At 52.0% G+C, this 24171-nt stretch overlaps 1 protein-coding gene across 1 annotated transcript in view; it reads right to left on the bottom strand.

Annotated features, from left to right (window-relative positions):
• LOC144611727 (RNA-binding protein Nova-1-like) overlaps window positions 1-24171 on the bottom strand; it is a 139254-nt gene that overhangs the window by 83622 nt on the left and 31461 nt on the right. The window contains exon 2 of the mRNA XM_078430960.1: window positions 13964-14107. Within this exon, the coding sequence (XP_078287086.1) occupies window positions 13964-14107 (144 nt within the window). The remainder of the gene's footprint in view (window positions 1-13963; window positions 14108-24171) is intronic.

Raw genomic sequence — 24171 nt, 5'->3', positions numbered from 1 at the left:
GCGGACTTGGTGGGCCTGTTTCTGGCAAGTAAACTCAGAGACACAAGGCCTCATTTTCTGGGGGTGTGTTGAACCACAGCGATGTTGGTATCGGGAGGATGTCTGGCGTGAGCCTGTGGCTGGTCTGCCGGGAGCCCCAGCCCCCAGCTCACCGCAGGCTCCACGCTCCACAGGTCCAGAAGGCCCGGTTGCCATGGCGAACGCGAGCCGGGCAGGAAAGCGCGCTTCCTCCAAGTGCCCAGGACATCCTGCCTGGGAGAATGGTCATGTGGGACGGGGCGGTCAGGCAGGAGCCGAGGTAAACTCAACAGTCGTCAATCTCCGAGACAGACACAGAATGCTGGTGCAGCTCAGCGGGACAGGCAGCATCTCCGGATCGAGGCCCTTCATCACCCGAAACGTTAACCATTCCTTCTCCCCAGAGATGCTGCCTGTCCCGCTGAGCTACTCCAGCATTTTAGTGTCTATCGTCCCTGCAGCCTCCAGCTCTCTGTGTTAGTGGGGGGGGACTGTTACTGCAGAGGAATAAGGTGCGGAGAATCCAGCAGACAGCGTGGGAGATCAGCGGCTCCAATCACCTTGGCCCAGAATAAAAGAACTAGTTTAATAGGGGCCTGATTGTGTCAGAGAGGGGTGACTCATTGATGCCTCCTGTGACCTCGACCTCCAATTTGCTGCAGTCATCTCGGGCAGAGCAAGGTCCCATGGACAGTGGTGCTTGGACAATTATATACACACACCAGATGTTCAGGGGTACGCGCGCCAGATGTTCAGGGGTACACACGCCAGATGTTCAGGGGTACATCCCCTCCACCTCTCTCCATCCCATCGCTCCCAACATCCTCTTCAATACATGGATGGGAGGGGGGGAGAAGGGGGGAAGGGGGGAGAAGGGGGGAGGGGAGAAGGGGGGGGAGAAGGGGGAGGGGAGAAGGGGGAGGGGAGAAGGGGGGAGGGGAGAAGGGGGGAGGGGAGAAGGGGGGAGGGGGAGGGAGGAGGGGGAGGGGGAAAAGGGGGAGAGAGAGGGCTTCCTCTTTTGTAGTTGTCCTTCACCCCACTTTGCCAAGGTATTGGGGGATGGTGCCCCCTCTCTGGGGGGCGATGGGGAGGATGGGCGGGGGTGGGGGGGGTGGGGGGGAAAGAGTGACGCACTTGACCAAATAGAGAGCAAACGCGAGCGGGACGGAGGGAGGGAGGGAGGGAGATGGAGACCGATGACAGAAACATAGGCAGCTGCCGTGCGGTGCATCGAGCAGCTCTCTTGGAGAACGCGCGAGGAATACTGATGGGCTGGAAAAACACTGCAGAGCTGAGAGCAGAGGGCTGTGGGAGCCAAAGTCATCACGTCCAAACCGACACACACGCACACGGACACGCACACGGACACGCACACACACACAGGGCACACAGACACACACACACACACATACAGGCGCGCGCGCACACACACACACACACACACACACAATCACATGCAGACAGACACAGATGAACAGACAGTCACGGACACACAGGCACACATGGATACACACACACATGGGTGCTTTCAAGAGAGAGTTAGATACAGAACCAGGGGTCACAGTTTAAGAATAAGGGGTAGGCCATTTAGAACTGAGATGAGGAAAAACCTTTTCAGTCAGAGAGTTGTAAATCTGTGGAATTATCTGCCTCAGAAGGCAGTGGAGGCCAATTCTCTGAATGCATTCAAGAGAGAGCTAGATAGAGCACTTAATGATAGCGGAGTCAGGGGGTATGGGGAGAAGGCAGGAACGGGTTACTGATTGTGGATGATCAGCCATGATCACGGTGCTGGCTCAAAGGGCCGAGTGGCCTACTCCTGCACCTATTGTCTATAGATACACGCACACACAGATACACCCCTCATCCTCCTGCGCTCCAAGGAACAGAGTCCCAGCCTGCTCAACCTCTCCCTGTATCGCTGGCAACATCCTTGTATATCTTCTCTGAACCTTTTCCAGGTGGGGTTGTTCCTGCTTGCAAGCTGTGGGTACGGGCATCCTGGCAACGCTGGCATCACTTGCCCCTCCCACGGGCACAAAAGATGCCCTTGTGGGCAAGCTGGAGGAGGCATCTTGGGGTAGATGTTGAGATGGTTCCATGTGTGTGTGTGGGTCTGTGTCCGTGTGTGCGTGTGTGCGTGTGTGCGTGTGTGCGTGTGGGTCTGTGTCCGTATGTGCGTGTGCGTGTGCGCGCGTGTGTGTGTGTGTGTGTGTGTGTGTGTGTGTGTGTGTGTGTGTGTGTGTGTGTGTGTGTGTGTGTGTGTGTGCGTACATGTCTGTGTATTTGTGCGTGTGCACATGTAAACTGCTATATGTCTGTGTGTGCGTACATGTTTCTTTGTGTGCGGCATGTTTGCGTGTGTGCATGTATGCGGCATGTTTGCGTGTGTGCATGTGTGCGGCATGTTTGTGTGTGCATGTGCGCGGCATGTTTGTGCGTGTGCATGTGTGCGGCATGTTTGTGTGTGCATGTGTAGACACGTAAACATGTGTACATCTCTCTCTCTCTCTCTCTCTCTCTCTCTCTCTCTGTGCGTGGTTCAGCCACTACTGGCAGTGATTGGTGGATGCACCACTGCAATGTGTGAAGTGCTGGAAAACTGGCAAACGTGGAGCGTGTGTGTGTGTGTGTGTGTGTGTGTGTGTCTGAGAGCGTGTCTGTGTCATGTGTGTGTGTGTGCGTGCATGCGTCTGTGTGTGAAAGAGAGAGAGTGAGAGGAATGGTGCGGAGTGAGCTTCACTGTGTGTGTGTCTCTCTCTGTGTCTCTCTCTGTCTCTCTCTCTCTCTCTGTCTCTCTCTCTGTCTCTCTCTCTCTCTGTCTGTCTCTCTGTCTCTCTCTCTGTCTCTCTCTGTCTCTCTCTCTGTCTCTCTCTGTCTCTCTCTCTCTGTCTCTCTCTCTCTGTCTCTCTCTCTCTGTCTCTCTCTCTCTGTCTCTCTCTCTGTCTCTCTCTCTCTGTCTCTCTCTCTGTCTCTCTCTCTCTCTCTCTCTCTCTCTCTCTCTCTCTCTCTCTGTCTCTCTCTCTGTCTCTCTCTCTGTCTCTCTCTCTGTCTCTCTCTCTGTCTCTCTCTCTGTCTCTCTCTCTCTCTCTCTCTCTCCCTCTGTCTCTCTCTGTCTCTCTCTCTGTCTCACTGTGCCAGTATGAGACAGTGCCAGGGCAGTAAAAGGTTTATTGGACCTCACAGCTGTCACCCCTCCCCCTCCCCCTCCACCTCCCCCCTCCACCTCCCCCCTCCCCTCCACCTGAGCTCCCACTTCTGAGGGGGGGGGGGTGAGGAGGAGGAGGAGGAGGAATTTTATTTGGATCCAGTTTCTTTAAATAATGAGCAAATGCGACAGTGGCGTGGGCGGAGGGAGGAGTTGTGGAGCTTGGCACCGTGCTGGGCTCTCGATTTAACACACTGTGTGTTAGGATTGGCACAGCCTCACCAGACCCTCCCATGCCATCCCCACACCCCCCCTCCATACCTCTGTCTCAATGTCCCCACGTTGTGCAGGAAAATAACTGCAGATGCTGGTACAAATCGAAGGTATCACAAAAAGCCGGAGTAACTCAGCGAGCCAGGCAGCATCTCAGGAGAGAAGGAATGGGCAACAGCTTTCAGAGTCTGTGAGCTCTCTGTCTGAAGAAGGGTCTCGACCCGAAACGTCACCCATTCCTTCTCTCCAGAGATGCTGCCTGTCCTGCTGAGTTGCTCCAGGATTTTGTGTCTGCCTTCGATTTAAACCAACATCTGCAGTTCCTTCCTACACATTTTGTCTGTTTATGTACCTCTCTCTGTCAGCGAATTTGGCTGTGTGTGTGTGTGTGTGTGTGTGTGTGTGTGTGTGTGTGTGTGTGTGTGTGTGTGTGTGTGTGTGTGTGTGTGTGTGTGTGTGTGTGTGTGTGTGTGTGTGCGCGCGCGCGTGTGCGTGACTGCGTCTGTCTTTGTGTGAGACTGTGTGGCGTTCAACTGTGTCTTCCTACTTGTGTGAAACTGTGTGTGTGACGGTGTCTGTCTCTATATGTGTGTGAGACTCTCTGTGACTGGCGTGTACGTGTGTGTGTGTCCCCTACAGGTTTGGAGGGACATAGGCCAAACGCAGGCAGGTGAGACTAGTACGGATGGGAAATGTTGGCCGGTGTGGGCAGGTTGGGCTGAAGGGCCTGTTTCCACACTGTATCACTAATTACATTTGGGTGACGTTTCGGGTCGAGACCCTTCTTTAGACTGAAGAAGGGTCTTGACCCGAAACGTCACCCATTCCTTCTCTCCCGAGATGCTGCCTGACCTGCTGAGTTACTCCAGCATTTTGTGAATAAATACTTTCGATTTGTACCAGCATCTGCAGTTATTTTCTTATACTCTAATTACATTAATCGTTTGCTTTGGCGAATGAACAAAATGATTGTACTTCAATGTAGATATTATGCAGAAGGGACAAATTGCTGGAGTATCTCGGTGGGTCAGGCAGCAGCTCTGGAGAAAAGGAACAGGCCGAGTCTTGGGTCGAGACACTTGATCAAACCGTGGGCATCTTTAGTTCAGTTTAGAGATACAGCGCGGAAACAGGCCCTTCCGGCCCACCGGGTCCGCGCCGACCAGCGATCCCCGCACATTAACACTATCCTATCCAATTACCAAACCAATGAACCTACAAACCGGTATGTCTTTGGAGTGTGGGAGGAAACCGAAGATCTCGGGGAAAACCCTCGCAGGTCACGGGGAGAACGTGCAGACGGCGCCCGTAGTCGGGATGGAACCCGGGTCTCCGGTGCTGCATTCGCTGTGAGGCAGCAACTCTACCGCTGGCCGAAGGGCCTGCTTCCACGCTGTCTGACTCTGTGACACGACCCCCATCAACATCAGCCAGGTCAGAGACCCACATGGAGCAGGTGCGTACATTTTTTACATACGAGCACAACCTCATTGAGATGCAAATCTCCCTGGCCATTGATGAGCGTCTACACACAAGCCCTTCTGATGCCTTGCATAGAAATCTCCTCCATGGCCCCTCTCAGTGCACTGAAGTTGGAGGCTGGCGTTCAAATAAGCTGGGGACAATGGGAATGTGGGCCATCTGTCCATATTCATTTCGTTTAGGAAAAAAAGCTGCAGATGCTGGTTTAAATCGAAGGTAGACACAAAAAGCTGGAGTAACTCAGTGGGTCAGGCAGCATCTCGGGAGAGAAGGATTGGGTCTGAAGACCCGAAACGTCACCCATTCCTTCTCTCCCGAGATGCTGCCTGACCCGCTGAGTTACTCCAGCATTTTGTGCCCACCTTCGATTTAAACCAGCATCTGCCGTTTAGTTTCATTTAGTTCAGTTTGGTTTTGAGATACAGCGCGTAAACAGGCCCTTCTGCCCACCCAGTCCGAACACCGACCAGCGATCCCCGCACATTCACCCCATCCTACACACACTAGGGGCAATTTACAATGTCACCGAAGCCAACTAACCTACAAACCCGCACGTCTTTGGAGTGTGGGAGGAAACCGGAGCACCCGGAGAAAGCCCACGCAGGTCACGCAGGGAGAACGTACAAACTCCGTGCAGACAGCACCTGTAGTCGGGATCGAACCCGGGTCTCCGGCGCTGTGAGGCAGCAACTCTACCGCTGCGCCACCGTGCCGCCCATTAGAAAAGCCCTCACACGCGCAAGGCCGGGACCACAGTCTAGGTTCCCTCCCGCAGCTGGAGATCGAAGTCTCGTGGGGACACCCCTCAAACAGGGGAAGCCATGTCACTCCAGGGGGTAGACACAAAATGTCGGAGTAACTCAGCGGGGCAGGCAGCATCTCTAGAGAGAAGGATCGCTGCACCTCCCGCTGAGTTACTCCAGCATTTTTTGTGTCTACCTTCTGCATCTGCAGGTCTTTCCTTCACTCCAGGGGGGTCACAGGAGCAACAAGGGTACGTAGTGTCAAGTCTGAAGAAGGGTCGGCACCCAAAACATCGCCTATTCCTTTTCTCCAGAGGTGCTGCCTGACCCGCTGAGTAACTCCAGCGGTTAGTGTCTATCTTCAGTTTAAACCGGCATCTGCAGTTGCTCCCGACACAAGCATTGCATTAACTGATCGAGTCCACGCCAACCAATGATCCCCGTACACTAACACTGCACTACACACTATGGACACTTCACCAAAACAATTAACCTACCAGTCTGTACGTGAGGTGCGGGTGGAAACCGGAGCACCCAGAGGAAACCCACGCAATAATGGTGAGAACGTACACACTTACACACGTACACACGCGCGCACACACACAGCACCCGTAGTTAGGGTTGACAACTGTCCCGTATTAGCCGGGACATCCTGCATTTTGGGCTAAATTGGTTTGTCCTGTATGGGACCGCACTTGTCCAGTATTAGGCCCGGAGGGCGCTGTTTGGCCCGGGCACTGTTGGGCACGGACAGTGCAGGGGCCGGACAGCGCAGGGCCCGGACAGCGCAGGGCCCGGACAGCGCAGGGCCCGGACAGCGCAGGGCCCGGACAGCGCAGGGCCCGGACAGCGCAGGGCCCGGACAGCGCAGGGCCCGGACAGCGCAGGGCCCGGACAGCGCAGGGCCCGGACAGCGCAGGGCCCGGACAGCGCAGGGCCCGGACAGCGCAGGGCCCGGACAGCGCAGGGCCCGGACAGCGCAGGGCCCGGACAGCGCAGGGCCCGGACAGCGCAGGCCCCGGACAGCGCAGGGCCCGGACAGCGCAGGGCCCGGACAGCGCAGGGCCCGGACAGCGCAGGGCCCGGACAGCGCAGGGCCCGGACAGCGCAGGGCCCGGACAGCGCAGGGCCCGGACAGCGCAGGGCCCGGACAGCGCAGGGCCAGGACAGCGCAGGGCCCGGACAGCGCAGGGCCCGGACAGCGCAGGGCCCGGACAGCGCAGGGCCCGGACAGCGCAGGGCCCGGACAGCGCAGGGCCCGGACAGCGCAGGGCCCGGACAGCGCAGGGCCCGGACAGCGCAGGGCCCGGACAGAGCAGGGCCCGGACAGAGCAGGGCCCGGACAGAGCAGGGCCCGGACAGAGCAGGGCCCGGACAGAGCAGGGCCCGGACAGCGCAGGGCCCGGACAGCGCAGGGCCCGGACAGCGCAGGGCCCGGACAGCGCAGGGCCCGGACAGAGCAGGGCCCGGACAGAGCAGGGCCCGGACAGAGCAGGGCCCGGACAGAGCAGGGCCCGGACAGAGCAGGGCCCGGACAGCGCAGGCCCCAGACAGCGCAGGCCCCGGACAGCGCAGGGCCCGGACAGCGCAGGGCCCGGACAGCGCAGGGCCCGGACAGCGCAGGGCCCGGACAGCGCAGGGCCCGGACAGCGCAGGGCCCGGACAGCGCAGGGCCCGGACAGCGCAGGGCCCGGACAGCGCAGGGCCCGGACAGCGCAGGGGCCGGACAGAGCAGGGCCGGACAGTGCAGGGCCCGGACAGTGCAGGGCCCGGACAGCGCAGGGCCCGGACAGCGCAGGGCCCGGACAGCGCAGGGCCGGACAGTGCAGGCCCGGACAGTGCAGGCCCGGACAGTGCAGGCCCAGACAGTGCAGGCCCATAAAGCCTGGGTGCCGCCTAACGGAGGTTGCATAGCAACCTGCCTCCCGGCCCGAGCAGCCGCCATTGGTGGAGCGGGTGAGGTCACCTGGGGCGGGTGAGGTCCCTTATTTGGGAGCAAGATAGTTGGCAACCTGATCTGTTGTCAGGATGGAACCTGGGTCTCTGCCGCTGTGAGGCAGCAACTCTACCGTTGCGCCACCGTGCCGCCCCAATATGTCTCGTATATATTACTCAATCGTTGCCGGTTCAAGGCCCGCCCCAGACACTGAAACACAAAATCTAGGCCAACACTCCCAGCGCACAGCGGAGAGAACGAGGCTGCACATAATTCATCACACAAACTGGGACTGTATTCCCTGGAATTTAGAAGGCCGGTTATTAAAAAGAAACATTCAAGATCTTAAGGGTGACTGTTGAGGTGGATAAAAATAAACTATATCCACAGCTTGGAGAGACAGAGACGAGGAAGAGATACAAAAGAAAACAGAGCCAAAGATTCAAGAGTAAGTCAAGCCGAGAAAGAGTGGTGGGTATATGGAACGAGCTGCAAGTGGAAGTAATTGAGGCAGTTACAATAACAGGGTTGCCAACTGTCCCGTATTAGCCGGGACATCCTGTACTTTGGGCTAAACGGGACCGCCCTTGTAGTACGGGCGTACGGGACCGCCCTTGTCCCGTAATAGCAGGGTTGCCAACTTCCTCACTCCCCAATACGAGACAATGGGTGACGTCACCGCCCCGCGCCCCACGTGACCTCACCCAGCCAGCGGCCACGTGCTCCCGCTCCACCAATGGCGGCCGCCATTGGTGGAGCGGGAGCACGTGGTCGCTGGCTGGGCGAGGTCACGTGGGGCGCGGGGCGGCGACGTCACCTTTTGTCCCTTATTTGGGAGTGAGGAAGTTGGCGACCCTGTACAATAACAACATTTAAAGTCTGAAGAAGGGTCTCGACCCGAAACGTCACCCATTCCTTCTCTCCAGAGATGCTGCCTGTCCCGCTGAGTTGCTCCAGCTTTTTGTGTCCATCAACATTAAAAGGACATTTGGACAAGTACGTGGATAGAAACGGATTAGAGGGATGTAGGCCAAGCAGAAGCAGGATTAGAGTTTAGTTTAGAGATACAGCGCGGAAACAAGCCATACGGTCCAGTACTGACCAGCGATTACCCTGTACACTGGCATTCCCTGCACACCAGGGACAACTAACCATTTTTACTGAAGGCTCACTTAAAGGGCTTTTATAGTAGTGAACTGACAAACGTGCACGTCGTTGGAGTGTGGGAGGAAACCGGAGCACCTGGGGAAAACCCACGCAGGTCCCATAGTCAGGATCAAACCCGGGACGTATAAGATTATTAAGGGGTTGGACACGTAAGAGGCAGGAAACATGTTCCCAATGTTGGGGGAGTCCAGAACCAGGGGCCACAGTTTAAGAATAAGGGGTAGGCCATTTAGAACAGAGATGAGGAAAAACTTTTTTAGTCAGAGAGTTGTGAATCTGTGGAATTCTCTGCCTCAGAAGGCAGTGGAGGCCAATTCTCTGAATACATTCAAGAGAGAGCTAGATAGAGCTCTTAAGGATAGCGGAGTCAGGGGGTATGGGGAGAAGGCAGGAACGGGGTACTGATTGAGAATGATCAGCCATGATCACATTGAATGGCGGTGCTGGCTCGAAGGGCCGAATGGCCTACTCCTGCACCTATTGTCTATTGACTCTGGGACTGTGAGGCAGCAACTCTACCGCTGCGCCAAAGTGCCGCCCACAATTTATCTGCTGATTGTGGAGATAGAGTCAAGGAAAAGAGAGACAAGTAGATGGAGGCCAACACTCCCATTTGTGGGAGAAAGTTGAATTAAAGAGTGGTGGGTGTCGAGGTGGTTGAGGCAGGGACAATAACAACATTTAAAAGACATTGGACACGTACATGGAAAGGTTTTACATAGATTACATAGAAAATAGGTGCAGGAGGAGCCATTCAGCCCTTCGAGCCAGCACCGTCATTCATTGTGATCATGGCTCATCATCCACAATCAGTAACCCTTCTCCCCATATCCCTTGATTCCACTAGCCCCTAGAGCCCCTAAATCCATCCAGTGAATCGGCCTCCACTGCCCTCTGTGGCAGAGAATTCCACAAATTCACAACTCTCTGGGTGAAAAAGGTTTTTTCTCACCCCAGTTTTAAATGACCTCCCCTTTATTCTTAGACTGTGTGGCCCCCCTGGTTCTGGACTCCCCCAAGTTTTAGAGGGATCAAATCTACTCCGCTATTCAATCATGGCTGATCTATCTCTCCCTCCTAACCCCATTCTCCTGCCTTCTCCCCATAACCTCAGACACCCTCTGACATACGAATCAAGTATTTATCTATCCCTGCCTTAAAAATATCCACTGACTTGGCCTCCACAGCCGTCTGAGAAAATAATTTCAGATTCACCACCCTCTGACTAAAGAAATTTCTCCTCATCTCCTTCCTTTAATTCTGAGGCTGTGACCTCTAGTCCTAGACTCTCCCACTAGTGGAAACATCCTCTCCACATCCACTCTATCCAAGCCTTTCACTATTCTGTACGTTTCAATTTGATTCCCCCCTCATTGTTCTAAACTCCAGTGAGTATAGGCCCATTGCCGACAAACGCTCATCATAGGATATTAAAAATTATTATTTTTTAGATTTAGAGATACAGCGCGGAAACAGGCCCTTCGGCCCACCGGGTCCGCACCGCCCAGCGATCCCCGCACATTAACACTATCCTACACACACTAGGGACAATTTTTACAGCCAATTAACCTACATACCTGCACGCCTTTGGAGTGTGGGAGGAAACCGAAGATCTCTGAGAAAACCCACGCAGGTCACGGGGAGAACGTACAAACTCCGTAGTCAGGATCAAACCCGAGTCTCCGGCGCTGCATTCGCTGTAAGGCAGCAACTCTACCACTGCGCCACCGTGCCACAAAATGGCGATATGGGTCAAACGTAGGCCTGGCTCACCCCGTGATAAAATTGTCAGGCTGTTCGATGAATGTTTTGTGAAGCGTGGCAAGTCTTTGTGTACTGCCTAGGTGAGTTCAGGTCTATGATTTTCATGAGTGCTTACATTGTAGGAGCAGAATTAGTCCATTCGGACCATCAAGTCCACTCCGCCATTCGATCATGGCCGATCTATCTCTCCCTCTCAGCCCCATTCTCCTGCCTTCTCCCCATAACCCCTGACACCCGTCCCAACCAAGAACCGGTCAACCTCTGGGTTTTTACTGGGTTGTATGCAAAAGGCAAAGAATTCACTGGGCCAAGTTACATTGTCAATATGGTATCATTGAGATGGCGCATCTTGGACAATTTGGGCCGAAGGGCCAGCTTCCGTGCTGTGAGACTCCATAACACTCCTACACAGGGAGGCACGGTGGCGCAGCGGTAGAGTTGCCGCCTTACAGCGCTTGCAGCGCTGGGGACCCGGGTTCGATCCCGACCACGGGTGCTGTCTGTACGGAGTTTGTACGTTCTCCCCGTGACCTGCGTGGGTTTTCTCCGAGATCTTCGGTTTCCTCCCACACTCCAAAAACATACTGGCTTGTTGGTTCATTGGCTTGCTGTATGTGTACATTGTTCCTAGTGTGTGCAGGATAGTGTTAACGTGCGGGGATCGCTGGTCGATGCGGGCTTGGTGGGACGAAGGTCATGTTTCCGCGCTGTATCTCTAAACTAAACTAAACATGAAGGGAGAGGGTTTGAACCCGCGACCACAATTTAACGGACATGCGATTGTGGCCGTGAATTGTTCATTTTAACTCAGAGATTGATAGTTTTGGTTTACCCGGAGGAACCAAGGGATATGGGAAAAGGGCAATTTGTGGAGCCAGGTCATAAATCAATCCTGATCGCACCTAACGGTGGAACAGAATGAAGAATTCCCCCTTGTGTTCCAAGCTTCCGGTCCTACCAGCGATAAAAGAGAGAGGAAACACAAGTTTCCACTAACACTTCTACTCTTCCTGCCCTGCTTCACTGAGGGGAACGGATGAATTGGAACCGAAATCAAAAGTTGGCCATTTGAAGGCTCAGTTAAAGGCCTTTTTAACAATGAACAGGTCTAGCTGGAGAGCGATAGTCTTTAGTTACGGGTGTCGATGGGTTGAGGTGGGGAAGATGTTTCTTCTCCAGGAGTGTGAAAACACACACCTCCAGATTCAAGGACAGTTTCTTCTAGGGTTGCCAACTTCCTCACTCCCAAATAAGGGACAAAGGGTGACGTCACCGCCCCACGTGACCTCACCCAGCCAGCGGCCACGTGCTCCCGCTCCACCAATGGCGGCCGCCCGGGCCGGGAGGTGGGTTGCTACGCAACCTCCGTTAGGCGGCACCCGGGCCTACAGTGTCCGGGATTACAGCGGCCACCGGGCTACAGTGTCCGGGCCGAGAACACCATCTGGGCCTAATACGGGACAAGTGCGGTCCCATACGGGACAAACCAATTTTGCCCAAAATACGGGATGTCACGGCTCAGTCGGGACAGTTGGCAACTCTAGTTTCTTCCCAGCTGTTATCGGGCAACTGGTAATAGCTGGGTACATGGATAGGACATGTTTGGAGGGATATGGACAAAACACAGGCAGGTGGGACTAGTGTAGCAGGGACATGTTGGCCGGTGTGGGCAAGTTGGGCCTGTTTCCATGCTGTATCACTCTATGACTAACTGAATCATCCTACCACAACAAGACAACAGTCCTGAACTACTAACTACCTTGCTATGGAGGGCGTGCAGCGTAGGTTCACTAGGTTAATTCCCGGAATGGCGGGACTGTCGTATGTTGAAAGGCTGGAGCGATTGGGCTTGTATACACTGGAATTTAGAAGGATGAGGGGGGATCTTATTGAAACATATAAGATAATTAGGGGATTGGACACATTAGAGGCAGGAAACATGTTCCCAATGTTGGGGGAGTCCAGAACAAGGGGCCACAGTTTAAGAATAAGGGGTAGGCCATTTAGAACGGAGATGAGGAAGAACTTTTTCAGTCAGAGAGTGGTGAAGGTGTGGAATTCTCTGCCTCAGAAGGCAGTGGAGGCCAGTTCGTTGGATGCTTTCAAGAGAGAGCTGGATAGAGCTCTTAAGGATAGCGGAGTGAGGGGGTATGGGGAGAGGGCAGGAACGGGGTACTGATTGAGAGTGATCAGCCATGATCGCATTGAATGGCGGTGCTGGCTCGAAGGGCTGAATGGCCTACTCCTGCACCTATTGTCTATTGTCTGTTGTCTATTACCTCATTGGAGAACCTCGGACTATCTTTGATCAGTCTTCACCTTGCACTAAATGTCTAGGACCAGAGGCCACGGCCTCAGAATTAAAGGACGTTCCTTTAGGAAGGAGATGAGGAATTTCTTCAATCAGAGGGTGGTGAATCTGTGGAATTCTTTGCCACAGAAGGCTGTGGAGGCCAAGTCAATTGATATTTGTAAGGCAGAGATAGATAGATTCTTGATCAGTTCAGGTGTCAGAGGTTACGGGGAGAAGGCAGAAGAATGGGGTTAGGAGGGAGAGATAGATCAGCCATGATAGTTTAGTTTAGTTTAGAGATACAGCGCGGAAACAGACCAACAGATCCACACATTAACACTATCAAACACCCACAAGGGATAATTTTTACATACACCAAGCCAATTAATCTACAAACCTGCACGTCTTTGGAGTGCGGGAAGAAACCGAAGATCTCGGAGAAAACACACGCAGGTCACGGGGAGAACATACAAACTCCGTACAGACGGCGCCCGTAGTCGGGATCGAACCTGGGTCTCCGGCGCTGCATTCGCTGTAAGGCAGCAACACTACCGCTGAGCCACCGTGACTGAATAGCAGAGTAGGTTTGATGGGCTCCTATCACTTATGACTCCAGCACAGAGATGATCACCATCCCTCTTCAAGGCCGAGGCTCCCTGTGGAAGGGAGGCCGGTTCACGCCGTTCACCGTAGCGTACCGCACGGACCACGTCATCCCAATCCTGGCGGCATCTCAAGTCAACAAAACCACAGCAGCGCGCTCAGCCAGGGTTGCCAACTTCCTCACTCCCAAATACGGGACAGAGGGTGACGTCACCGCCCCCCCGCGCCCCACGTGACCTCACCCAGCCAGCGGCCATGTGCTCCCGCTGGTTGGGTGAGGTCACATGGGGCGGTGACGTCACCCTTATTTGGGAGTGAGGAAGTTGGCAACCCTACTAATACGGGGACAAGGGCGTTCCCGTACGGGACAAAGCAATTTAGCCCAAAATACGGGACGTCCGGGCTAATACGGGACAGTTGGCGACCCCTAGCTCAGCATAACCAGGGGCCAGTCCGTGAAGGTACCACTCGCGCCCTGGACCGGCATGTCGGAACCCCCCCCCCCGCACGCTCACAGCGCAGACCGTCGGACTCACCGGGGTAGAAGTCTTTGGATTTGGAGAGCTTGATGGTCGCGCCCGTCTCCTTCTGCAACTGGACGATGGTTTGGCCGCCCTTCCCGATGATCGAGCCGGCAGCGTAACTGGGAATCAGGACCTTCAAGAAAAATTCGCCTTCTTCTGCAAAGAGAGAACAGAGCACATCGCAGTTGAGCCTCGTTGTCCGGTTACTCCGTTTTCAGTTTCCAATTTTTCAGTGTAAGAAGATAACTGCAGATGCTGGTACAAATCGAAGGTTTTTTTATTCACAAAATGCTGGAGTAACTCAGCGGGTCAGGCAGCATCTGTGGAGAACATGGATAGGTGACGTTTCACAGAGTGCTGGAGTAACTCAGCGGGTCAGGCAGCATCTCGGGGGAGAAGGAATGGTTTGTATACACTGGAATTTAGAAGGATGAGAGGGGATCTTATCGAAACGTATAAGATTATTAAGGGGTTGGACATGTTCGAGGCAGGAAACATGTCCCCAATGTTGGGGGAGTCCAGAACCAGGGGCCACAGTTTAAGAATAAGGGGTAGGCCATTTAGAACAGAGATGAGGAAAAACTTTTTCAGTCAGAGAGTTGTGAATTTGTGGAATTCTCTGCCTCAGAGGGCAGTGGAGGCCAATTCTCTGAATACATTCAAGAGAGAGCTAGATAGAGCTCTTAAGGATAGCGGAGTCAGGGGGTATGGGGAGAAAGCAGGAACGGGGTACTGATTGAGAATGATCAGCCATGATCACATTGAATGGCGGTGCTGGCTCGAAGGGCCGAATGGCCTACTCTAATGCACCTATTGTCTAATGGGTGACGTTTTGGGTCGAGAACCTTCTTCAGACTGATGTCAGGGGGGGCGGGACAAAGGAAGGATATAGGTGGAGACAGGAAGATAGAGGGAGATCTGGGAAGGAGGAGGGGACGGGAGGGACAGAGGAACTATCTAAAGTTGGAGAAGTCGATGTTCATACCACTGGGCTGCAAACTGCCCAGGCGAAATATGAGGTGCTGTTCCTCCAATTTCCGGTGGGCCTCACTATGGCACTGGAGGAGGTCCATGACAGAAAGGTCAGACTGGGAGTGGGAGGGGGAGTTGAAGTGCTCAGCCACCGGGAGATCAGCTTGGTCAATGCGGACCGAGCGCAGGTGTTGAGCGAAGCGATCGCCGAGCCTGCGCTTGGTTTCGCCGATGTAAATAAGTTGACATCTAGAGCAGCGGATGCAATAGATGAGGTTGGAGGAGGTGCAGGTGAATCTTTGTCCAATTTTCAGTTTCGCTTATTGTCCAAAGGTGGACAAAAAAACGCTGGAGTAACTCAGCGGGACAGGCAGCATCTCTGGAGAGAAGGAATGGGTGACGTTTCGGGTCGACCGATGATCAGTCCGAAGATGGGTCTCGACCCGAAACGTCACCCATTCCTTCTCTCCAGAGATGCTGCTTGTCCCGCTGAGTTACTCCAGCATTTAAAAAAAAATCTATCTTCGATTTAAACCAGCATCTGCAGTTCCTTCCTGCACATTTAGTTTGTTGTCAGGTGTACCGAGGTACAGTGAAAAGCTTTCGTTTGGGTGCCAACCAGTCAGCAGAAAGGCAACACACGATTACAATCGAACCCCTTTACAGTGGGTAGATGATACATGACAAGGGAATAGAAATGTTGCTGTAGGAATAGAGATTTAAGAGTGTGGAGCGACTTTTATGGGCGATTGTAGACCTGCTTCTGAGGCTAGCACGCAAATAGTCGCCTAGGTTGGGCGCCATCTTGGAATCATATCCCTCCATTCCCTGCATATCCATGTGCCTATCCAAAAGGCTCTTAAACGCCACTATCATATCAGCCTCCACCACCACCGCTGGCAACGGGTTCCAGGCACCCACCACTCTGTGTAAAAAGAACTTGCCCCACATCTCCTTGGGCGCCATCTTTGCACCTAGCCCACAGCTCGCAATGGCCTGCTTCTTTTATCGTCCTCACTTTTTTTGCATATCTTCAATTCATTTGTTCCATATGTCTCCACATCACCGTCTCTATCTCTCGATTCCCTCTCCCCTGACTCTCAGTCTGAAGAAGGGTCTCGACACAAAACGTCACCCATTCCTTTTCTCCAGAGATGCTGCCTGCCCCTTTACTATGCTGAGTTACTCCAGCATTTTGCGTCCATCCTCAATGAAATTCTAACTTGCAGCAGCCTTACCAAGTGTGCAAGCACAGTACTCAATAAATAATGCAATACACACACAGAGTTCAATAAATAAAAACCCAATGTCGTACAAAACAAAACAAAGCCCAACGTCCTTAGTGCAAACAAGGCAATTCGTAGTTTAGTTGGCTGAAGATGGTTGTCGGGAAGAAACTATTCCTAAACCTGGGATTCATAGAGTGATACAGCGTGGAAACAGGCCCTTCAGCCCAACTTGCCCACACCGGCCAACATGGCCCAGGTAAACTAGTCCCACCTGCCTGCGTTTGGCCCATATCCCTCCAAACCTTCCTATCCATGTACCTGTCTGTTTCTTAAACGTTGGGATAGTCCCTGCCTCAACTACCTCCTCTGGCAGTTTGTTCCATACACCAACCACCCTTTGTATGAAAAGGTTACCGGTCAGATTCCTATTCAATCTTTTCCACTTCACCTTGAACCCATGTCCTCTGGTCCTCGATTCACCTACTCTCGGCAGGAGACTCTGTGCATCTACCCGATCTATTCCTCTCATGATCTATAAGATCACCCCTCATCCTCCTGCACTCCAAGGAATAGAGCTAGATAGAGCTCTTAAGGATAGCGGAGTCAGGGGGTATGGGGAGAAGGCAGGAACGGGGTACTGATTGAGAATGATCAGCCATGATCACATTGAATGGCGGTGCTGGCTCGAAGGGCCAAATGGCCTCCTCCTGCACCTATTGTCTATTGAAAAGAGACCCAGTTGTTGCAGTTATCAGGCACCTCTCTTTTCACTGGCAGGAGTGTAAAGAGAGCGTGGGCAGGGTGGTGTGGGTCTCTGACGAAGCTGGCTGCCTTTTTGAGGCAGCGCCTTCTATATATCCCTTCAATAGTAGGGGGGGGGTCAGTACCCATGATGGACCGGGTAGTGTCCACCTCTTTATGCAATCATCTTTGTCACCCACCCTTCATCTTCGAGATGCTGCGTGACCTGCTGAGTTACTCCAGCACTTTGTGCCTCTCTTTGGCATAAACCAGCATCTGCAGTTCCTTGCTTCCACATACCAGAGTATGGGTGATTGGTTGGTGTGGACAAAATGGGGCAGGAGAATGGGGTTGAAAGGGGAAGGGAGATCAGCCATGATTGAATGTGCAGGAAGGAACTGCAGACGCTGGTTTAGACTGAAGATGGACACAACGGGAGTAGCTCAGCGGGACAGGCAGCATCTCTGGAGAGAAGGAAATGGGTGACGTTTCGGGTCCGAAGAGGGGCCTCGACCCGAAATGTCACCCATTCCTTCCCTCCAGAGATGCTGCCTGTCCCGCTGAGTTACCCCAGCATTTTGTGTCTATCTGCAATGTCTTTAGTAACCTTCCACAGAAACTGAGATACTTAAAAGGGGAAACATTGGCAGAGAGAACACCTGGAGAGTAGGTAGTTATACACAAAATGCTGGAGTAACTCAGCAGGTCAGGCAGCATCTCTGGAGAGAAGGAATGGGTGACGTTTCAGGTCGAGACCCTTCTTCAGACTGAAGAAGGGTCTCGACCCGAAACGTCACCCATTCCTTCTCTCCTGAGATGCTGCCTGACCTGCTGAGTTACTCCAGCATTTTGTGTATAAATACCTTCGATTTGTACCAGCATCTGCAGTTATTTTCTTATACAACCTGGAGAGTAGGAATCTCTGCTGAAGAAGGGTCTCGACCCGAAACATCACCCATTCCTTCTCTCCAGAGATGCTGCCTGACCCGCTGAGTTACTCCAGCATTTTTGTGTGTAGCCATGATTGAATGTTGGAATAGACTTGATGGGCCGAACTGCTCCTATAACTTATGAACTTATGAAAAGAATTTGCACATTCACCCGATCTATTCCTCTCATGATTTTGTACACCTCTATAAGATCACCTCTCGTCCTCCTGCGCTCCAAGGAATAGAGTCCCAGCCTGCTCAACCTCTCCCTGTGGCTCAGGCCCTCGAGTCCTGGCAACATCCTCGTGAAGCTCACTATATTTCTAACGATGGAAATAACTTCTCCTGATTTACTCTATCAAAACAAACCTAATTTAAATCCTCTCTGCTCCAAGTCACTCATCCCTGGACCCATTCCAGTTTTCCTCTTTCAAATTTTTTGACATCCTTCCTGGTGTGAAGGCTGGAATGGATCCAAAATATAGTTTAGTGATGCATCACGGAAACAGGCCATTCGGCCCACCAGGTTGGTGGTGCAGCGGTAGAGTTGCTGCCTCACAGCACTTGCAGCGCCGGAGACCCGGGTTCGATCCCGACTACGGGTGCTGCCTGTACGGAGTTTGTCCGTTCTCCCCGTGACCCGCGTGGGTTTTCTCCGTGATCTTCCGTTTCCTCCCACGCTCCAAAGACGTGCAGGTCTGTAGGTTAATTGGCTTGGTAAATGTAAACATTGTCCCTAGTGTGCGTAGGGTAGTGTTAGTCTGCGGGGATCGCTGGTCGGTGCGGACTCGATGGGCCGAAGGGCCTGTTTCCGCGCTGTATCTCTAATCTAAAAGTTCACACCGACCAGCGATTCCAGCACACCAACTCTGCCCTTCACACACTCGGGACAATTTACACTTATACCAAGCCAATTAATCTACAAACCTGTACGTCTTTGGAGTGTGGGAGGAAAGCGAAGATCTCGGAGAAAACCCACGCAGGTCACGGGGAGAACGTACAGACAGGTCTCCCAGTGGGGATGGAACCTGGGTCTCTGGCGCTGTAAGGCAGCAACTCTACTACTGCAAAACCATGCGGCTCACTGGAGTGATACGGCCTGCTTTATTACCATTCAATCATGGCTGATCTTTCTCTCCCTCTCAACCCCATTCTCCTGCCTTCTCCCCATAACCCCTGACACCCGCACTAATCAAGAATCTATCCATCTCCACCTTAAAAATATCCATTGACTTGGCCTCCACGGCCGTCTGTGGTAATGAATTCCACAGATTCACCACCCTCTGTTTAAATAAATCCCTTCTCATCTCCCTCCTAATGGTACGTCCTTTTATTCAAATGCTTCCCCACAAACATCAGCAGAAAATGTCCACTTCACACCAAAGATACTAGAGGAACAAGATAGGCCACTAATGTCACGGCGGCCATTTTAGTAGGCAGAAACTTGCAGAAACATTTTAAAAGAAAAATAACAAAAATTTGTGAATCGATAGATGAGATATATTCTGCATTTTAATGGTATCATCACACATACTGTTCCCCCAAAACACTGATTACACTGCGAGAGGCGGATTTTGCTTACTAAAATGGCGGACGTTACGCTCCTTTGCGTACTACACTTCAGTATAGCCGATTTCAATGGAGTGGTCCAACTTGCTCCTCTAGTATCTTTGCTTCACACCATTTTGTACCAGCAGGCCAACCTCCAGAGCACCTGATAGCATCAAATGATGCAAGCATCCTGCAGCCACCTCAGGATTGGAAAATGGACGTGGACTTGGAAAGAAAGCTTGTGTTTTTACCCCAGATATTGTGGCAACAACACACCGGCCAGACATGGTCCTCTGGTCCACAACAGCCAAGCTGACACACGTTGTGGAATTGACAGGACTATGGGAAGATGGTGTTGAAGACGCTTATGAGAGGAAAAAGACCAAGTACTCTGAACTGGCAACTGGAGCGGCCCAGAATGGCTGGAAGACCACGATTTTTCCTGTAAAAGTAGGATGCAGGGGATTCGTTGCTACATCTACCACCAGTCTGTTGAAGAAAATGGGCGTGAGGGGGTCACTCCCTCCAACAAGCAACAAAGTCCTTGTCAAATAGACAATAGGTGCAGGAGGAGGCCATTCGGCCCTTCGAGCCAGCACCGCCATTCAATGTGATCATGGCTGATCATCCACAATCAGTACCCCGTTCCTGCCCTCTCCCCATACCCCCTGACTCCGCTATCCTTAAGAGCTCTATCTAGCTCTCTTTTGAATGCATTCAGAGAATTGGCCTCCACTGCCTTCTGAGGCAGAGAATTCCACAGATTTACAGATTTTTACTGAGGTAAATTGGATAAGAGGGGACATAGATCCAGTAACTCAGCAGGACGGGAAGCATCTCTGGATAGATGAAATGGCTTGGATTAAATGTAAATTGTTCCTCGTGTGTTAGTAAGATGGTGTTAATGTGCGGGGATCGCTGGTCGGTGCAGACCTTCTATCCAGAAATGCTCCCTTTCCCGCTGAGTTTGTCCAGCATTTTGTGTCTATTTTTGTTGGTACCAGAGTGGCAGCGGTAGAGTTGCTGCCTCACAGCGCCAGAGACCAGGGTTCGATCCCGACTACGGGTGCTATCATTAAGAGCTCTATCTAACTCTCTCTTGAAAGCATCCAGAGAATTGGCCTCCACTGCCTTCTGAGGCAGTGAATTCCACAGATTTACAACTCTCTAGTGAAAAAGTTCTTCCTCATCTCCATTCTAAATGGCCTACCCCTTATTCTTAAACTGAGGCCCCTGGTTCTGGACTCCCCCAACATTGGGAACATGTTTCCTGCCTCCAGCGTGTCCAATCCCTTAATAATCTTATATGTTTCAATAAGATCCTCTCTCATCCTTCTAAATTCCAGTGTACACAAGCCTAGCAGAAAAAAAGCAGCAATTGGCTTTGGATTAAAAGGAAAGACAACAAGTGGGCTGCAAGATGAAGACAGGAGGGTTTGGAACTGAGGGGGGTGTACCTGGGACACCAGGTATCACCTTAAACCATCTGGAGACGTCGTGAGCTTATCAATGAAACGTTAAAGAAAGAGGGTGCCCATCTGGTGACCCCGATGACATACCTACCCTCCCTTTCACCCCTCCAATCCCACTGCCAACATCAAGAGTGCCAACTTACCACAGTGATCGAAACATCAAGACCTATTAGTTCTACTGAGGCTACAGACTCTGGTGCTGGACTCTTCCGCTAATGGAAACATCCTCTCAACACCAACCATAAAGGCCTTTCGCAGTCTGTGGAGTCACGTAAAAGCTGGGCCCTCTGATCCAAGAGGGTTAGTCTGAAGAAAGGCTCCAACCCAAAACGTCATCTATCCGCGATCTCCAGAGATGCTGCCTGACCAGCTGAGTTAATCTAGGACTGTGCATCTTTTTATGGCTTGTATAACAATTCTATGTTTCCTAGTGATCACAAGGAAGAACATATTTTTTTACATTCCAGGTCATTACCCAAATTGCCAAACCTAACTTAACCATCCTCTCATCAGTTAGAGAGCGGTCCTGACCACCCATCTACCTCACTGGAGGCCACAGAAGGCTGTGGAGGCCAAGGCAATGGAAATTTTCTAGCAGAGATAGATAGATAGATTCTTGATTAGTGCGGTTGTCAGGGGTTATGGGGAGAAGGCAGGAGAATGGGGTTAGGAGGGAGAGATAGATCAGCCATGATTGAATGGTGGAGTAGACTTATAGGAAAAAAAACTGCAGGTGCTGGTTTCAATCGAAGGTAGACACTCAGCAGGTCAGGAAGCATCTCAGGAGAGAAGGAATGGGTGGCGTTTCGGGTCTGAAGAAGGGTCTCGACCCGAAGGATCACCCATTCCTTCTCTCCTGAGATGCTGCCTGTCCCGCTGAGTTACTCCAGCATTTTGTGTCTACCTTCGGTGGAGTAGACTTGATGGGCTGAATGGCCTAATCCTGCACCTATCACTCATGAGCTTTGAACTTTCTTTAATCGGACTTTTTTTGCACTAAATATTGTGCCCTTTACCTTTTATATTTGCACTATGAACTGTTTGATTGTATTCATGTGGAGTCTTTAAAAAAAATCTGCATAGAAGGCAAACAAAAGCTTTTCACTGTATCTCAGGACACGACAATTATAAGCTAAACTAAACATTTCAATGCCACAGTCAATGAAAAGATCCGAACTACTGTCTCCTGGTTAAGAGTCCAGGCCTCTGGTAAATAATCAAAACACCAACAGACTATAAAGGTAGGAAGATTTTCCCTTTCTCCTCAAACAAAAGACTACGTCAATAGCTCCACATCCTCCTGGGGTCTAGGAAGAAACCGCTTACCCGAACAGACCACAATAGGCTTTACTGGCCTGCGTAACCACGGCAACACAGGTAGGCCGAAGCAGCCTACTGATGCAGTAACTGTGAATTCCAAATCCTTACAAGGCAAGTTTGATTAAATTCAACAATAGCACCTAAATTGAGAAGCGAACCATTACACATTGCTTAGTAGACAAGACACGCAAAATTGTGGGGGTAAAAAACGGCACAAAGTGCTGGAGTAACTCAGCGGGTCAGGTAGCATCTCCGGACAACATGGATAGATAATGTTTCTGGTGGCAACCCTTCTATAGACCCAGACTCAGGTCACAGATTAAGAATAAGATGGTAGGCCATTTAGGACTGAGATGTGGAAAAACCTTTCCAGTTGTGAATCTGTGGAATTCTCTGCCACAGAAGGCAGTGGAGGCCAATTCACTGGATGTTTTCAAGAGAGAGTTAGAAATAGCTTTTAGGGCTAACAGAATCATGGGATATGGGGACAAAGCAGGAACGGGGTACTGATTTTGGATGATCAGCCATGATCATATTGAATGACGGTGTTGGCTCAAAGGGCCGAATGGCCTACTCCTGCACCTATTTTCTATGAATCCCATCCCGACCTCCAGCAGCTCGTTCCATACACCCACCACCCTTTGTGTGGATAAAGTTACCCAGAGTCAAAAGAGTTATAGAGTGATACAGTGGGGAAACAGGCCCTTTGGCCCAACTCGCCCACACCGGCCAACAATTACCCAGCTACACTAGTCCCACCTGCCTGCGCTCAGTCCATACCCCTCCAAACCTGTCCAACTGTTTCTTAAACGATGGGATAGTCCCAGCCTCAACTACCTCCTCTGGCAGCTCGTTCCATACACCCACCGCCATTTTTGTGTGGAAAAAGTTACCCCTCAAATTCCTATTAAATCTTTTCCCCTTCACCTTGAACCTATGTCCTCTGGTCCTTGATTCCCCTCAACTCAACTCCGCTCAGCTCAAGCATCGGCCTAGGATCTGAAGTAAATGTGCTGAGCGGACTCAGAACGGTGGCGCAGCGGTAGAGTTGCTGCCTTACAGCGAATGCAGCGCCGGAGACTCGGGTTCAATCCTGACTACAGGCGCCGTCTGTACGGAGTTTGTACGTTCTCCCCGTGACCTGCGTGGGTTTTCTCCGAGATCTTCAGTTTCCTCCCACACTCCAAAAACGTACAGGTATGTAGGTTAATTGACTGGGTAAATGTAAAAATTGTCCCTAGTGTGTGTAGGATAGTGTTAATGTGCGGGGATCGCTGACCCGGTGGGCCGAAGGGCCTGTTTCTGCGCTGTATCTCTAAATCTAAAAGAACCTCTGAGGCAGTCCACTGCCTTGTTCGTGAATGTAAAAGGCGCAAAGCTCGGAACAAAGTGCGTCTGTTTATTCAAGGGCTCTTCACTGTGTCTCTGAGACCGCCAGGGAGAGCTGACCGTCACATGGCAACCCCTTAAAGCGGCTGAGAGCCTTTAAGTAGCAGCCCATTGTTCACAACCAAATAACCAACTAACTTGCAGAAACAAAGAGTCTGGTTCATGAATCAAAGGACTTGAAGCGCTGGAGTAACTCAGCGGGTCAGGGGGCCATCTCTGGAGAACATGGATGGGGGTTAAAACAAAGAACTGCAGAGGGGTCTCGACCCGAAACGTCACCCATTCCTTCACTCCAGAGATGCTGCCTGTCCCGCTGAGTTACTCCAGCTTTTTATGTCTAAGAACTGATCGATTCACGAAAGGAATGGAAACAAAGAACTCAGGTGGCGTTACAGGTAGATGGGGTGGTCAAGAAAGCCTTTGCCACCTTGGCTTTCAGCAGTCAGCTTATTGAGTACAGAAGTTGTGATATTATGTTACATGTTACAAGACCTTGTACGGGACCGCATTTGGAGTAGTGTCATAGTGTCTTACAGCATGGCCCTTCGGCACAACTTGCCCACACTGGCCAACGTGTCCCATTTACACCAGTCCCACCTGCCTGCGTTTTAGTCCAT

The sequence above is a fragment of the Rhinoraja longicauda genome, chromosome 41 (genome assembly GCF_053455715.1).
Source record: "Rhinoraja longicauda isolate Sanriku21f chromosome 41, sRhiLon1.1, whole genome shotgun sequence".
NCBI lineage: Eukaryota > Metazoa > Chordata > Chondrichthyes > Rajiformes > Arhynchobatidae > Rhinoraja > Rhinoraja longicauda.
Note: the sequence above shows the minus strand (reverse complement) of the source record. Positions and strands in the feature narration are given on the sequence as shown.